This window comes from Schistocerca gregaria, chromosome 4 (genome assembly GCF_023897955.1).
Source record: "Schistocerca gregaria isolate iqSchGreg1 chromosome 4, iqSchGreg1.2, whole genome shotgun sequence".
Taxonomy (NCBI): Eukaryota; Metazoa; Arthropoda; class Insecta; order Orthoptera; family Acrididae; genus Schistocerca; species Schistocerca gregaria.
In genome coordinates this window covers 29970243-29983999 of record NC_064923.1, presented here as the reverse complement: position 1 = coordinate 29983999, position 13757 = coordinate 29970243, and the positions used below count along the sequence as shown (strand labels likewise).

The following is a 13757-nucleotide window of genomic DNA, read 5'->3' as shown; positions in this document are numbered from 1 at the left end:
TGCGCCACTTTTCCTTGCTCCCTGGGGCCCTACAGAATATTAGGCAGGTACACCACTTTATTTGCTTCTTCAGTGTATAAGTGATTAACATTGCAAGATCACACATTAATGTTAGCACGAGAAAAGCCATTGCAAATGTGAAATGCTGATACATTAAGACGGGTGTAACCGCCATAATGTTGAGTGTAAGCTTGCAAACGTGCCGTACAGATGTTGTTGTTGTGGTCTTCAGTCCTGAGACTGATTTGATGCAGCTCTCCATACTACTCTATCCTGTGCAAGCTCCTTCATCTCCCAGAACCTACTGCAACCTACATCCCTCTGAATATGCTTAGTGTATTCATCTCTTGGTCTTCCTCTACGATTTTTACCCTCCAAGCTGCCCTCCAATGCTAAATTTGTGATCCCTTGATGCCTCAGGACATGTCCTACCAACCGATCCCTTCTTCTGATCAAGTTGTGCCACAAACATCTCTTCTCCCCAATCCTATTCAACACCTCCACATTAGTTATGTGATCTACTCATCTAATCTTCAGCATTCTTCTGTAGCACCACATTTCGAAAGCTTCTATCCTCTTCTTGTCCAAACTATTTATCGTCCATGTTTCACTTGCGTACATGGCTACACTTCATACAAATACTTTCAGAAACTACTTCCTGACATTTAAATCTATACTCGATGTTAACAAATTTCTCTTCTGCAGAAACGCTTTCCTTGCCATTGCCAGTCTGCATTTTATATCCTCTCTACTTGGACCATTATCAGTTATTTAGCTCCCCAAATAGCAAAACTCCTTTACTACTTTAAGTGTCTCATTTCCTAATCTAATTCCCTCAGCATCACTCGACTTAATTTGACTACATTCCATTATCTTCGTTTTCCTTTTGTTGATGTTCATCTTACATGCTCCCTTCAAGACACCATCCATTCCGTTCAACTGCTCTTCCAGGTCCTTTGCTGTCTCTGACATAATTGCAATGTCATCGGCAAACTTCAAAGTTTTTATTTCTTTTTGATGGATTTTAATTCCTACTCCGAATTTTTCGTTTGTTTCCTTTACTGCTTGCTCAATATACAGATTGAATAACGTCAGGGATAGGCTACAACCCTGTGTCACTCCCTTCCCAACCACTGCTCCCCTTTCATGCCCCTGGACTCTTATAACTGCCATCTGGTTTCTGTACAAATAGTAAATAGCCTTTTGCTCCCCGTATATTACCCCTGCCACCTTTAGAATGTGAAAGAGAGTATTCCAGTCAACGCCGTACAGATGTCGTATATCATTTTGTGAGATGGAGTGCCACGCCTGTTGCACTTGGTCGGTCAGTATAGGGACGGAGTCTTGTGCGGTGGCATGTCTGAAAAAAATATTGTCGATTTTCAAGCAGCGTCAACCGGAATAAAATTCTCGAGCTTTCGGTGGCATTCTCCGCCATTGTCATCAGGAGTGAAACCACTGACTTTCGGAGCTGGGACCGTTTTCCGCGTCTGTGCGGCCTCTGGCACCAATCGCAGAGGGCCTAAACGACGCGCGCACCGAAGCTGAGGTGGGCAGCTCTCAGCAGCAGGACCGGGTGTCGTGAGGTGGCGCGAGGGGTCTGGCGCCACGTTCCAGACTGCTGCTGCTCCCGCCTCCCTGGAAACGCATTCGCCGTTTCTCAGTTTCGACTCTATAGAAAGCTCGAACTGACTCCGCTTGTAAACAGAGAAGATTTTCTTCAGACAGCGAACGCTGTTTGTAGATGTCGCTGGAGTTGTCATCCGACGATGTCCCATATGCGCTCGACTGAAGACAGATGTAGCGATCAAGCAGGCTAAGGCAGCATGTCGACACCGTGTATGTATGTGGGCGAACGTTATCTTGTTGGAAAAAGACCCCTAGAATGCTGTTTTTAAATGGCAGCACAACAGGTCAAGTCACGAAACTTACTGCCTTTGCAGTCAGAGTGCGTGGGACAACTGCTACTGCTCCTGCTCTCACAGGTAGCTCCAGTGTGACTGGCACGCAGTCAGGTTGGCTGCAGCTCCTGAACTGAGCTGCTTCTAACCAACAGAAAGCTGGCACCGAAGCAGAACCAGCTTGCATCAGAGAACACTTGCTGCCCTCCTGCCTTCCAGTGAGCTCTCACGTGACACCGTCGAAGTCGGAAATGGTGGCGCTTGGGGTCAGTTGCAATGTTCGCTAAAGGACGCCTAACTCGGAGCTGTCCTTGAAGTGACAGACTTGTAACGTTGCGTAACTGTGGTAGGGGAACAAGGGGGAAGCAAATGGTAGCACCAGATTTTTTTCTTTAAGAGGGTGGCTTTATTGCAGTGAACAGTAGACAATGAAATTTAAATAACAATTCTCCACAAATATGGTTTCGCAGGTAAGATTAAATTTATGATAGTTAAATTTTAAAAAAATTCAACAAATATCCCTTAATGCCTTTAGTAAAACAATAAGAGACAGGCCTAACGAGAAAGTGCAATCCACCCCAACATTTCCGTAGATCATAAACACAAGTTTAACCCCAAGGATTTGCCAAGATAAAATTTCCTCAAAACGTAAAAGATAAATCATTACACTAAAAGGCTGCATCATTTATCAACATTAAAATTCCCAAGGAGCCAAAGGCTACATTTCAACATTTCTGAGATCGCCGCAGTAGGCAAGATAAAATTAACTCATCTGACAAAATACAATTACACCAAAACTCAAATACAAGTTAAAATTAAACACACACGGCGACAACCGCCAGCTCATAGTTCAAAACATTATTCAACCTCACAGGTGGGCAGATGTCATTAGCAAGGGGAGTGTGCGAAAAAACTTGAAGCAACTATAGAATGGCATACACCAAATTATAGATTCGGCAGTCTATTCAGAGAAGTCGGCAAGAAACGGTAAGCAAGTCAGGAAACGATCACCGTCGCCCACATACACACTCGCGCACGGGCGCAGAGGAGGCAACCTTACGCCAGGGAGATAGGACAGGCAGGGTGCAAAAATAAATAAATAAATAAATAAAATAAATAAATAAATAATTAAAAGTCACGGGGCCCACCATACCACTGGACGGGAACCACCAAAATTCATTCACCTAGAACTTACGTACTTCGCCGGGGCGAGAAAACGGGAAATCGTACGGGCAGAGGCCAGCAAAACCCCAGACAAAAGCACAGAATCCCATAACTTCCAAAACATAATTTCATCAACTATCCATCAAAACCACGGAACTTGGGACAAGCGAAATTACAGGCCTCAGGATCCAAAGACACTCTGCAGAAGAGTAAGGAGGGAAAAGGTTAAACAAAGTTCTGCAACGGCACAATAACACACTAAAGGTACATCACCCCGCAGAATGCCGAGAAACACGAACACTGGAGTTTTCCCACGTTTCCGACACAATTATGACAACGAAGATAATCTTCTCAGCCATAGCACGCTGAAACACTCAACAGCGCCAAACTTCCGAGGATGGAAAGGTACTCCCCTGCAAACTATATCCGGGAACAGCACAGCCACAAGCTCCTGCCGAGGCGCGGTCCAGGGAAATCGCCGCGAGAAAGATGATCCGGCACGAGTGTCGTCACGCAGACCTCAGCGAGGCGCAGTCAGACAGGGTAGGAAAGCTGGAAATCAGTTGACGGCTCCGACCACCGACCCGGGGAGCAGCCACTAGCACCAGGCCAGGCCATCGGCGGCGCGGAGGGACCCGGCGTCCGACGGCAAAGCCAACGCTCGCGCCCAAAGGCGGCTGCCCGCGCACTCGCCACCGGGCAGAGGCGGCGCCACCCGCCGCCAGGGGGCGCCCGCAGCGGAGAAGGAAACACCACTCGGAGGTCCGACGATCGAGAGTCGATGGGGAATATGCTAACTGGCGCTCAGGTTGCTGCCGTAAATGCGGATGAGCCGAACACGGTGGTATTCCCTCTCGGTAGTTCCACACGGCCGTCCAGAGCCCGATCTTCTTGTAAGTGTACTTTCCCGTGACCACCGCTCCCAGCGAAATTTTAATTCTTATCATGTTTGAGATGTAGAAGAACACCTAAGAACTTTCATTTATGTCGCACAACTACTCCTCGGTACTGGATTTTTTTTTCATTAATGTAAATTAGGAACTGACGTTCCTTTACTAGTACGAGTTAAACTTACTTTTTATATTTGACCTTAGGGCAAAAGGAATGTTGTTATCAGTTACAAAACGTGCTCAATGAAACTAGTAGTTACATGTTATGGCCTATATCGCATAATTCAGATATAAGTTGGTATCGACAACTTATATACATAGGGTAGGGGCAAATAAAAATAGCCCATAGAACAGAGTTCTAGTGTAAAAAAAAACCACAGCAGAAGAAGGAAAAAAAGATACTAATGCAACTTCGAACCTCCTCAGCGAACAACTGACCACACCGTTCGCACGACTTTGTTGTCACGTAATTTTCCACAACGAACACCCGCTTGTCCACGGTGACTACGTGGTACCCTTCCCACCGACTTACTCACGCTGGCACGGCCTGCTCTCCGCACAGTGGCGGGCTACACGTGGCGCGCGCGCCGCGGGGAGTGCTCGTTCGCGTCGGATCGTATCCACTCGTGCGAGCCACTTGTCCCTGTACGTGTATCGCATACCTGAGAACCGAGTGGGCACGGGGACCGGCGGACTGTTGCAGAGGCGACGACGCTGACGTTCAACGGCAGCCAGTCGGTGACGCTGACGGCGGCGGGCGAGGAGTGGCGCTGGCAGACGGAGGAGGTGTGGCTGCGCTTCCGTACGGCGCGGCCGCTGGGGCTGCTGCTGGCCACGGCCGCCGACGCCTCGCACGACCGCCTCGAGCTCAGCCTGCTGGCCGGCCGGCTGCGGCTCGCGCTGCGCGTCGCCGACCGCGAGAAGGTGCGCCACGCTACTTCCTTCTTCCTCCTCAGCCTCCTCCGCCCCTCGTCTCGCGTCCACTCTGCCGGTGACTTCTGTTTAAACGTCGCTGCCTGCAATTACTCTTTCCTTTTACACTTTCTGTCAACGGGTACAAACTCCACATCAGTACTCGTGTTTCCACTATTTCTTTCATAAATATTTGTGTGTTGCAGTCCATATTAAAAACAATACTAAATATTACGTGTGTATATCGTAACCAATGTAATGTTACATTTATAGAATGACTTCTTAGATTGAGAAAGGGCCTAAATCCGTAATCTAGCTGAGCTAAATACGCTGATGAACCAAAACATTATCACCACTGCTCGATGAGAGGGTGAACGTCTCCTGGTGGTATTGCTGACACGTGACGCGTCAAGGAAAGAATGTGGCCGGAAGAGAGATGAATGGCCAGTCATCGTAATGGAGATACTGGTCGCAAACACGGAAATCCACTGATAGAAGCGGTTTTGACGAAGGTTACCTTGTTATGGCGCTGCGGCACGAGGCGAGAATCGCTGAAACGGCGAAGCTGGTCGCCTGCTGGAGTCCTACTGTGCCCAGGACCGGTGCAAAGGATGGAAGGATGGCGAAGTAAAGAGCAGGCCGTACGGCATTTGACAACCGCGCCTCGCCACTAGACGCGCAGGTCGGAGGTCTCCCCCATTGTGTAACCCGGGACAGGCAGCGCTCTGTGCCAGGTCTGACCGCAGAGCACAGTGCTGGCGCAGACGCAGGAGTTCCGGAGCGCACCGTCCAAAGGCCATCGTCGAACACGGAGCTCCACGTCACACGACTGCTGCGCCTTCCTGTATTGACTGAACGTCACCGTCAGTTACGACTGCAGTGGCCACAGCACTACTTATTTTTCATCGCGGATCAATAGAAACGTGTCATCTGTCCAACGAATCACATTCCTTGTTTCGTCAGGTCGACGGTTGAGTCCCTACACGGCGTCATCCACGCGAATGGCGGTTTGAAGGCGCACCGCGCCACCTACGTGCAGGCTTGTGAGAGCAGAATTGTGCAAAGGGCTAACTCAGTTGCGCTTCTATGGGTCCTATGTTAGAACCAGAAGACAGCATCACAGCAGGCAATTACGTGAACATTATTGTGGACCACCTGCATCGCTTCACGGTTCAAGTCTCTCCCTACAGCGATGGCATCTTCCAGCAGGAGAACTCTCCGCGATCAGACTCGTGCTGCAATGGTTTGAGGAACATGACAGTAAAGTCACGTTGATGTCTTAGAAAGCCAAAACCCCTCATCTGTACACACTGGAACACATATCGGACATCAGCTGCGTGCCCACAAATCACCGTCCCGTAATTTGCGCAAATTTTACGACCTGCGAGTACCCACAGTGTGAGGTGTGAAGTGTGCGAAGTGTAATCACCGCTGTACTGTGTATGAAAAGTGGACCAACACGCTCTTCAAAAGGTGCTCATAATGATTGAAATTTTAAGTCTGCAGCGGAGTGTGCACTGAGGAGAAGCTCCGTGGCAGATTAAAACTGCGTGCCGGACTGACACTCGCACTCGCAACCTTAGCCTTTCTTGGGCAAGTGATCAATCATCTGAGCTACCCAAGCACGACTGACGTCCGTCCTCAGAGCTTTAATTCCGCCGGTACCTCGTCTCCTACCTTCCAAACTCCACAAACGGTCTCCTTCAGACCTTCCAGAACTAGTGCTCCTCGAAGAAAGGATACTGAAGGACTGAAGGGACATGGTTTTGCCACAGCCTGGGGGATGTTTCCAGAATCAAATTTTCATTCTGCAGTGGAGTGTGCTCTGGTATGAAGCTTCCTGGCAGATTGAAACGGTGTGCCGAACTGGGGACCTCTGCCTTTCGTCGGCAAGTGCTCTACCAACTGACCCATCCAAGTACAACGCACGACACGTCCTCACACCTTGATTTCAGCTAGTGCCTCCTCTCGTGCCTTCCAGATACTACGGAAATTCTCCTGCGCGTCTATCACTCTAGCGAAGCGATCCTACCGCAATATCCTTTTTCACGGGGGTAAAAAGTACTAGTTTGTTCAGTCGGGTGGGTAGGAGGCGAGGCAGTAGTGAAAGTACGGCTGTGAGGACTCGTCGTGAGTCGCGCTTGTGCAGCTCTGTTGGCATAGCACTTACCCGCCAAAAGCAAAGGTCCCGAGTTCGAGTCTCGGTCCGGCACACAGTTTTAATCGCCCAGGATGTTTCATACCAGCGCACATCAGCTGCAGACTGTAAATCTCGTTCTGGAACAAGCCAGATACCATGCCACGCAGTCAAAAATTAAGAAATTAAAAGAAGTATCGCTAAACCTGGAATCGACCTCGAGTACTGTAATGTAAAGCAGTGCCCATACACCGACTGGACAGCAGAGTACTCAATGAAGGTGTCCTCATACTCGTGATTACAGTATTCTCAAGTTGCCTCTCTTTGACTACCATTTCTACCGAAAATGTGGACGGGATGAAATTTTATTACAGGCATTTCTGTGGTATTAATACGCAAGAGGTCGTGGCGCAGCCTCGCGGTGAGTGAATTTCCGCCCCCATACCTAAGTGGTCAGTGTATCTGGCTGCTGTGCAGAAGATCCCGGTTCGATTCCCGGTGCTGTGTGGGAATTTTCCTTGGTGGGAGGGCTCGGCCGAGGTGCATTTTAGACTCGCGATGCCAGCGGGTGCAAGCCCAAGACAGCCGACAACGACCGCGGGAGTGCTGCTCCGTACCGCATCCAAATGACATCTTGGTGGAGGGTGACACGATGATCGGTCGGTCCCGATTGCTTCGTCTGTGCCACAATGCAGACCATGAGGGGGGGATAACTCGGGGGAGAGAGGTGAGATACGGCAGTATGTTTTAGATAAATGTTGTTGGTGCAAAAAGGGTTACGCATTGCTACTAATGGCCGTGAACTTGAACGTGATTTTGAGAGTGAGTTAAAGGTTGAATGAGAACACCATATTTGATCTAAGATTTGAAAACAGCGGAAAATTTTACGTGTAAAATGATAAATTTTTCGAGGTCATAGAAAGGTTCAATGAACCTCAAATGAGAAAATATGTTTTTAGTTCTAGTAGAGATTAACTCGAAATACAGTAGGGATACAGCAAAATACAATGTTGGATACAAACTGGAAAGGACATAAGGGTCTCATACCATTAGCAATAATCACGAACTTAAAGTTGATTATCGAAGGCTGAGTTTTGTTTCATGGAAACCCTATTTGTAACGTCTGGTTTGGAAAGAATGAGTCGGTCTCTGAGGCCAAGCGCTTCTAGCCGCTTCAGTCCGGAACCGCGCTGCTGCTACGGTCGGAGGTTCCAATGCTGCCTCGGGAACAGATGTGTGTGACGTCCTTAAATTAGTTAGTTTTAAGTATTTCTAAGTCTAGGGGACTGATGACCTCAGATGTTAAGTCCCATAGTGCTCAGAGCCATTCGAACCATTTTTTGGAAGGAGTGAACAGAGGTTTGACCTTTAAGGTTTAACTTACGTATTAATTCGCAAAAATAAATAAATCACAAGTTATAAATGTTATTTTGACACTTGCAAGACAGAACAAAAATATCAGGACGTGGATAATCGGTTTACATGTCGGTAAGTGAGTTTCCTCGCCTCTCGTTGCACGAGACGCTCTTTCCAGCTAGTGTCTAACATTATACTTTGCTGTATCCCACCTCTATCCCGAGTTAATCCCTACTAGAACTAAAAACATCACTTGGAAAATCACGTTGTAGGTCTCGGCCATTAGTACTGATGTGTGACGCTGCTTGCCCCTATAACTTTATCCGAAACATTTTGCTGTATCTCATCTCTATTCTATTCATTCGTCATTATGTATTAAAATGGTTGAGCCAAAACCTTGTGACAATCTCCTTAATAGCGTGTAGCTCCGACTTGGGAACACAGTAGAGCAACGATCCTCCGCGGCACGAATTCAACAAGCACTCCAGCGTTAGCTGGAAAGGGCACCCTCTTGCCTTGGAAATGAGAAATCATTTCCAAAGGCGGAAGAACCAGCTGATAGTCAACGGCATAGGATGTGGAAGGCAACGGAAAACCACCACATTAAAGTACTAGGTTATCATATGCATCATAAGTAAACAGTGTCGCTATCTTCTGTAAAATTTTCTGGAGATAAAATAGTCCCCCAATCGGATTCCCAGGTGGGGGCTTCAAAAGATACTGACAACGTGAAGGAAAATAATCCCAATTTTAACGTTCCCACTTGCAATGTAAAAACACTGCTTTAGTGTAACAAGCTAGAAAATTTAAAACTTGAAATGGAACGACTGGAAGTCGATATCCTAGGCATATCGGAGATATGGTGATTTCTGGTCTGGAGTATACAGAGTCATTCACTCCGGAACTGACCAAGGTGGACCAGAAATGGGATCAGTTGGAATAATTCTGAGGAAAAACTATGGCTCACGTGTCAAGGGATATGTACAATATAGCTCTCAAATAATACTAGTCAAACTTGAAACTAAACCAAAGGACACTGTGATAATACAAATATACATGCTAACATCCAAAGAAGAAGATGTAGTCATCGACGAAATATTCGAAGAAATAAGTAATGCTATAAGAAATGTTAAGGGAGATGAAAACCTGATTGTCATGGGGGACTGGATTGTGGGTGAAGAACTGGAGCGAGAAATTGTTGGCAGATATGTACATGGAAGAAGAAATGAAAGAGGACACCGACTAATCGAGTTCTGCTCGAGGAACTAATTAGTTGTTGCAAACACACTTTTCCAACATCACAAACGAAGAAGATACACATGTAAGGCCCCTGGAGACCTGAGGAGACAACAGATTGATTACATTCTAGTGAAAGCAGAACCAGATAAAAGATTGCAGGGGCTATCCATATGCGGATATAGGCAGAGATCATCACTTGGTCGTCATGAAAACTTCACTGATATTCAAACGTTTGAAGAAGAAGCCAGTAAAGCTTAAAGGGGAACTAGAAAAACTGAAAACTAAGGGACTGGCAAAGCGCTATGCTCATGAAACAGACAACCTAGCTAAGAATTTTCAACATGGTGGAGTAAATGAAGACTGAGATCAAATTAAATCTGATACATACAAAGCATCAGAAAAGATAGTTAGGAGGAACTGAACCCAAAAACAAGAGGAAATTGATTACAGCAGATATTATTGAGCGTATAGAAAACGGGAGATTATACAAAAATGCAACTGATGAACAAGGAAAAGCTGAATACAGAAGACTAAGGAATTTAGTTAATAGAGAAGCTATGAAAGCAAAAGAAAATTATCTTGAAGACATGTGCAGAGAAGTGGAAGAAAATATGCAAAACGGATGAACTGATTTAGCCTACAGAACAGCAAATCACTTTTTTTTAAAAAAAAAACATAAAGCAACACTATCTGGCACAATAGAAAATAAAGAGGAGAAAATGCTGTTTGGTGAAGACATGGTGAAGAGATGGAAAGAATACATAGAGGAGTTGTATGTCGGAACACCTCTTTCGGAGGAAGTAATAGAAAGAAAAGAGCAAGTAGACGATGATGACAAGGGAGATGACATTCTGCAAGAATAATTTGACAGAGCTCTAAAATAACTACGAGACAACAAAGCAACGGGTATTGATGACATCCCTGCAAAACTAATAAAGAATGCTGGTGACAGCATGAAAATGATGATGCTTAAACTTATTATGTCCATTTATAACACAGGAGAGATACTGACAGACTTTCAGAAATGTATCATTGTTCCTATACCAAAGAAGGCATCAGCTACAAAATGCGAACAGTACCGAGCTCTTAGCCTAATATCACATGCATCAAAAATACTTCTGAAGAGAATTGAAGAGAAGGTGAAGGATATCCTGAGTGACAATCAGTTTGGTTTCAGAAGGGGATTGGGAACAAGAGAGGCGATTCTGGCACTGAGACTCGTTATCGAAAAGCAATTACAGAAAAAGAATCCAACTTATATTGCCTTTGTAGACATGGAAAAGGCATTTGATCACGTTATCTGGCAAGAGATGTCCAGAGTGCTGAGGAAAAGTGGAATAAAGTACAAAGACATCCGTGTGATACTCAGTTTCTATAAGAATGAGGTGGCGGTGATTAGGTTCAAATGGCTGTGAGCACTATGGGACTCATGCAGTGATTAAGAACTGTCACCAGGAACAAGGAGCAAATTTTAGAAAACGGATACGACAAGGATGTGCTCTCTCTCCTCTTATATTAAATGCTTACATCCAGGAAGCTATAGACCAAGTTCAAGAAACTAATGAGGTTGGGATCAAAATTAATGGGCAGAAGATAGACATGCAGACGTTATGGAGACAAAAGAACATCTAGAGGAAGTCCTCAGAACAATAGAAAAAATTCTATGCTATCAGTATGGAATGAGAATAAACAAGAAAAAGACTAAAGTGATGGTATGTAGTACAGGAGCAGAATATGAACCTCTGAGAATGAGAATTTTAAGACAGGATCTGGAAGTGATAGAGGAATTGACTTACCTGAGAAGCAAAATCACAAGAGATAGTAGAAGTCGGAAAGAAATTGCGACCAGAATCCAAAAGGCCAAAATTGCATTTAATCGGAGAAGGAACTTACTCACCAGCAACAACATCAGTCTGAAAATAAGGAAACGTATAATGAAAGGTTTCGTTTGGAGTGTGGCCCTATACAAAAGTGAAACTTGGACAACAGGAAGACAAGAGAGAAGACGGCTAGAGGACCTGGAGATGTGGTGCTATACAATTATGATGAAGATCAGATGGAGAGACAAAGTAACAGATGAAAAGGTACTTAGAAAAGTACAGGAAGCCAGGTCTCTGTGGAGGCACATCCAAAGAAGAAGAGAAAAACTTGTAGGGCACATCCTACGACACAACAACATCATTGGAACAATAGCAGAAGGAGCTGTTGAGGGAAGGAATCGGAGGGGACGAACAAGGACATCATACATGCAACAGATCATGAATGACGTTGGATGTAACACATACGTGCGTAGAGGATCAGTATGCTCCAGGGTTCTTCTTCATTTTCAGCGTCTCATACCCGGAACCCCCCAGTGAGCAGGAGGATCCGCAAATAATGAACCTAAATAATTCGCGAAACGAGTTCTGTACTTCGGGTGGCGGCTGAAAGCTGCATGTGTAGTCATCAATAGGGACCAAAAGACGAGTGTGCTTTTGGGAGCTTCGCAAAATAAGTAGTAAACGGCCATGCCTTTTACTGGGAAGGATATGCGCAAAATAGTTCAGTGTTGAGACAAGATAGGTGTTGACAAAACGTGTTCTGAGGAGCATATCCAAGCGACGCAGTTTGTTGTCCTGCAGCGGAGCACGTGTCTGGTGTAGGAGCCGGCGGTACGTAGCCGCCGCCGTGCGGCGGACATTGCTATAGGATTGCACTCCTAAACACTTGAGTACGGGCACCTTGTCAAAGGGCACCGCCGTTGTGTGGGAAAGCCCCCCTCCGACATCGATGTATTTTGTCTTCTTCACGTTGATGACGCTCCCAGCGACCGCCCCGTACTGGCGTAGCCACTGTAGCGCCATATTCATTTCATCCTCTGATCTGGCCAGGAACACCACGTCATCGGGGAATGCACCACAACGAAAGGTCACGCCTCGCAAGGAGATGCCAGTTAATCGCTGCCGTAGACCATTTAAAGCTGATTCAGGCGCTGCCGCAAATAATATACCCGACAGGGGGCACCCTTGTCGCACTGACCGTCCAACAACAATGTGACAAGACTGATAACCGTTGACCATCATGTGGGAGCGCGCTCGGTGGACCAGTCGAAGGATCACCTGTGCAGACTTCGGAGAGAGGCCCATATGTTGCAAAACTGCGCGTAAGAAGCCGTGGTCGTCGCGGTCGAATGCGTGGTCAAAATCTACGGCGACAAGGGCGCCGTCAAAGCAATTACGTCGCGATATGCTGCTAACGCCGTATGAATGTTGCTGACACCACCTAAACGTGTGTGATCGGTGTGGATGGATTTCCCGATAGCGGTGTGCAGACGCGCGCGGAGGATACGGGCGAAGATCTTGTAGTCGTTGTTGAGGAGTGTGAGTGGGCGAAAGTCCTGCCACCTACAACCACCATTCTGTTTCGGTACTAGGACCAAGATGCCTTCCGTGAATTCTGTGGGGACAGTGAAATCAAGGCGGATCAGGTCTTGAAACATTTGGAGCCACTTGTCGCCCATAAGGTCTTAAAAAGTGCGGTAGAATTCCAGGGGTAAACCGTCCGGTCCAGGCGACTTGTTCGGTGCTCCACGTGCCGAGGCCGATGTCAGATCGTCGGGTGTAATGGGCAACAGCAGACTATCAGCGGATGCCACTTCCCGAGAGACGGGAAAATCGTGCAACAGCTCGTCATAAGCACGTACATTTCGCGGATCTTCCATGTACAAGGTCCCATAGTGTCTGGCGAAGGTGTGCGCGATGTCCGTTTGTGTCACTGCGCGGCCGCTCTCCTCCGTGTTTTCCGCCGTAATGAGCTCACGTTTGCGGTGGCGCCTCTCGCTCTCAATGTGATACACTGACGCTGTTTCGTTGGGGATACAGTCTTGCACTCGCGCACGGATGCGGACTCCTTCTAGCTGCTCCGTGCTGATGCGAAGTAGACGAGCTTTGATGCGTTGTACGGACATCTGACGTTCGGGAAACGGCGGTTGCGTCGCCAGCTCACGTAACGCTGTATAGTAAAATTACGATGTTGCCCTTTGCCAGTTCGATCTGTCACGCTGTCGAGGCCATCAAGGTCTTTCGGAGTGCAGGTTTGACACATCCCAGCCACCACAGCAACGTGGAAGCATACATGGGCAGGCGCCTGATACATCGACTTCACGTGTCTGTGACTGCT

At 46.9% G+C, this 13757-nt stretch overlaps 1 protein-coding gene across 7 annotated transcripts in view; it reads left to right on the top strand.

Annotated features, from left to right (window-relative positions):
* LOC126267963 (neurexin-1a) overlaps positions 1-13757 on the top strand; it is a 1982806-nt gene that overhangs the window by 1596954 nt on the left and 372095 nt on the right. For all 7 annotated transcript variants that reach the window (XM_049973298.1, XM_049973297.1, XM_049973300.1 and 4 more), the window contains one exon: positions 4659-4879. In XM_049973298.1, coding sequence (XP_049829255.1) covers positions 4659-4879 — 221 coding nt within the window. The remainder of the gene's footprint in view (positions 1-4658; positions 4880-13757) is intronic.